This window comes from Daktulosphaira vitifoliae, unplaced genomic scaffold, assembly GCF_025091365.1.
Source record: "Daktulosphaira vitifoliae isolate Bord-2020 unplaced genomic scaffold, ASM2509136v1 Scaffold_1, whole genome shotgun sequence".
NCBI lineage: Eukaryota > Metazoa > Arthropoda > Insecta > Hemiptera > Phylloxeridae > Daktulosphaira > Daktulosphaira vitifoliae.
The window spans coordinates 58,348,340-58,351,242 of NW_026099572.1; the positions used below are offsets into that span (position 1 = coordinate 58,348,340).

Below are 2,903 nucleotides of genomic sequence, written 5' to 3' on the forward strand. Positions count from 1 at the left end.
TTTTTTTTTTTTTTGATTATTAAGTCAAACTACCGCGTTTGTTAATGGTCAAATTTTGTTATTGTGTAAACGTTATTGTATAAAACATATGTATACACACATAATCTATTATGTATACAAATATTTAGAAATCGCGAGTTTAAAACTAATTATTATGATATTAAAGTGAAATTACTTAAGCGGTGAAGGAAAGGGTTAGTATACGGGGATATGTGTCCTGTAATTTGCTGACCCCTATATGAAAATATGCGATTTTTCCGCATAAATGAGCGTGAAATCGATGATAAATGTCATCAAGAACCATCAGCTCTAAGAAGAATACTCTATGAACAATATGGTTGCCGAATCTGTAAGAAAACAGCGCTACATTTATATCGCACCAACATCGCCAGCCGAGATGATTGACTCTAGCAGTTACACTATTGCGTTCAGCGATAGAAAATTTTTGCAAGTGGGCCTGAATCCAAAAGAGGACTTCAATGTTACGGTATGCATTATTACTTCTTCACGATATCTTAGTATTTCAGCAGAATATTTAAATATTATTTACGGCATGATGGATGTAATAACATCATTTCTACAATCACCGCCGGTAAAAGTAAGGAACATTGTGTTATATCAAAATGTCGATTTTAATATAACCAAAGTATTGTACCGTGATACCATGCATTTAGTATTAGAATCCAGGATGGTCGATGGGTGTCGAGTGTTATTGAATAACGAAAACATTAATAGACTTATGGACTTACAGTGCACTATTATTAGTGCAATATCAAGAAAAATAAAAACACGTTTACTATTACGTCATCAAATAGACCGCATCATACAATACGCCGACGGTAAATGGTCGGGCCCTAAAATTCAACAATCAAACAATGATGAAATGGTTAATTTTATAAGAAGTTTGAATGACGAAGAAATATGCGATACTATTCCTAAAGGTGACAGTAATTACATAAGCGAGCTGAAGAATTTAGCATACAATGAAATAGTCGAACGATGGGTCAAGTCGTGGTCCGAAGACATGCTTCAAATTAACGTGAGTTTAATGAACGTAGATTGTCATAACCTTTATTGTTATTAAATTTATAATTATGTTTTAGGAAAAAGAAGAAGAAATGTGCGATGAAAACGATGGTCCAACATTTTTCAATACAACAGTGTTCACTCAAGAAAATAGTTATAGTCCATGGGCTTCATAATGGTTGAAACCCAATCACGTCAGAAAATTAACCTACATTTTTATAAACAATAACTTTATATATTGTACTAGTAGTTTCTTATAATAAACTTATAATCTAAAATGAAAAACAAATTGTTGTTATTTGTATATAATATATTTATTTTATAATAATAATAACTGTAATAATAATATTAATTGCAAGACTTATAATAAATGTTTACATAAACATGTAAAAAATGTTAAAATATACGGATGGTACCGTCAAAAGGTGTATATGTAAATAGACATTGTCTGAAATTATATTGTAATCTAGCGGCGAACGTGGTTGATACGTAAGACGGGATTGTAATTGTGTCGGTCTGCTTTGACATATCAATCACTGCAATAGAATTATTATATTAAAAAATAATATTAAATATGGTTAAAATAAAAACGTATATACATTTGTCGGTTAAACAACAAGGTATTTGTATGGTGTATTTGTACCGCACATACTTGTACAGTATTCAATATCACACGTAAAAATTGTTAAATTTCATGATGTAAAATAGAATATATATATATGAAAAAACTATGTTTAAAGATCTATACCTGTTCCTCCTGTACTTTATCCTGTCACATGCATAACACTAGAAGCAATTGCTAATTATGTTAGCCTTAATGTATATTATTATTAATATTATATACAAAATATGAAAGAAAAAATAATAAACTTACAACAAAACAAACTTATTTTTTACAAATTATAAATACCACTCTGAATATTCATCTACAGTCTCGCCATCCAAATTAAAATTAAGATAGGTAATTGGGGTGCGATAGTATGTCTAATATGAATCGTCAAATGAAAACCAGTTTCAATGCTAATGCTAACATTCATCTTGTTTACGTGATACAATTAAGTTGTACATGCAAACAAGATCTATCATACGACGATATTTAAATCTACTCCTCAACTTTTGACTGCTACCTGTAAATAAGCTAAGTCATTCTGTACAAAAAAAAATAATCTATGTAAACATAATTTTCAACCTTTATAAAGTAAATTAGTTTCGTCCATTAACTATTAATTGTAATTTTATCATCAAATTATTACCAATATTTTTTTTTACCTTCAAACCAACGTTTATGCCCATAATCAGACTTTACGGTGAATAGCTTTTCATAAAATTCTCGTAAATAAATCTCCAGATCGATCGATGAGCGTTCAATTAAATCGTTAGTAATTGCCTCATATTTTTCATACTCTGCATTATTAACGAAATATTCGACCACCGCATCGGCCCAAATGTTGATATATTTTCCGGTATGGTAGACATCTCTCAATAATTCCCTATGTCGATAGCATTTATTGATTTCACAATCACAATATTTAAAATTGTAATCTCCTATTTTTACATATAAAATATATGTTAACGATAAATGAAGAATACTACTATCAATTTATTTTACTACTCACTTGTGGTATTGAAATCCATAATACATTTCTTGTACAAATTTTCCATCGTATTCATTTTATTTTTTGTTTATGATTGAATACGCTGGTTAGTTGAATAAATGATAGTTTGTATGCGTACTTGTTCAGCATAGAGCGTTAAAAGTAAATAAAAAATCATACATTTCGAGGTGTTGAGATAGGGTGTTTATATTAAAAACTATACTTAATGATCTATACCTGTTCATAGCTAATACTTCACCCTCTCACATGTATAACGTTATA

The 2,903-nt window shown here is 29.5% G+C and overlaps 2 protein-coding genes across 2 annotated transcripts; one reads left to right on the top strand and one right to left on the bottom strand.

The window, feature by feature from the left end:
- The first annotated feature begins 39 nt into the window (after positions 1-39).
- LOC126908664 (uncharacterized) lies at positions 40-1,303 on the top strand. The gene is made up of 2 exons (XM_050690943.1): positions 40-1,039; positions 1,104-1,303. Exons 1-2 carry the CDS (start codon positions 326-328, stop codon positions 1,200-1,202), a joined length of 813 nt encoding a protein of 270 aa, XP_050546900.1. The 5' UTR covers positions 40-325; the 3' UTR covers positions 1,203-1,303.
- Positions 1,304-1,365: 62 nt separating this feature from the next.
- On the bottom strand, positions 1,366-2,851 carry LOC126909087 (uncharacterized). Its single transcript, XM_050691474.1, has 3 exons — positions 2,643-2,851; positions 2,296-2,571; positions 1,366-2,153 (listed from the first exon to the last, which is right to left on the bottom strand). The coding sequence occupies exons 1-3, from the start codon at positions 2,695-2,697 to the stop codon at positions 2,053-2,055; spliced, it is 432 nt and encodes a 143-aa protein (XP_050547431.1). The 5' UTR covers positions 2,698-2,851; the 3' UTR covers positions 1,366-2,052.
- Between the last annotated feature and the right edge of the window lie 52 nt (positions 2,852-2,903).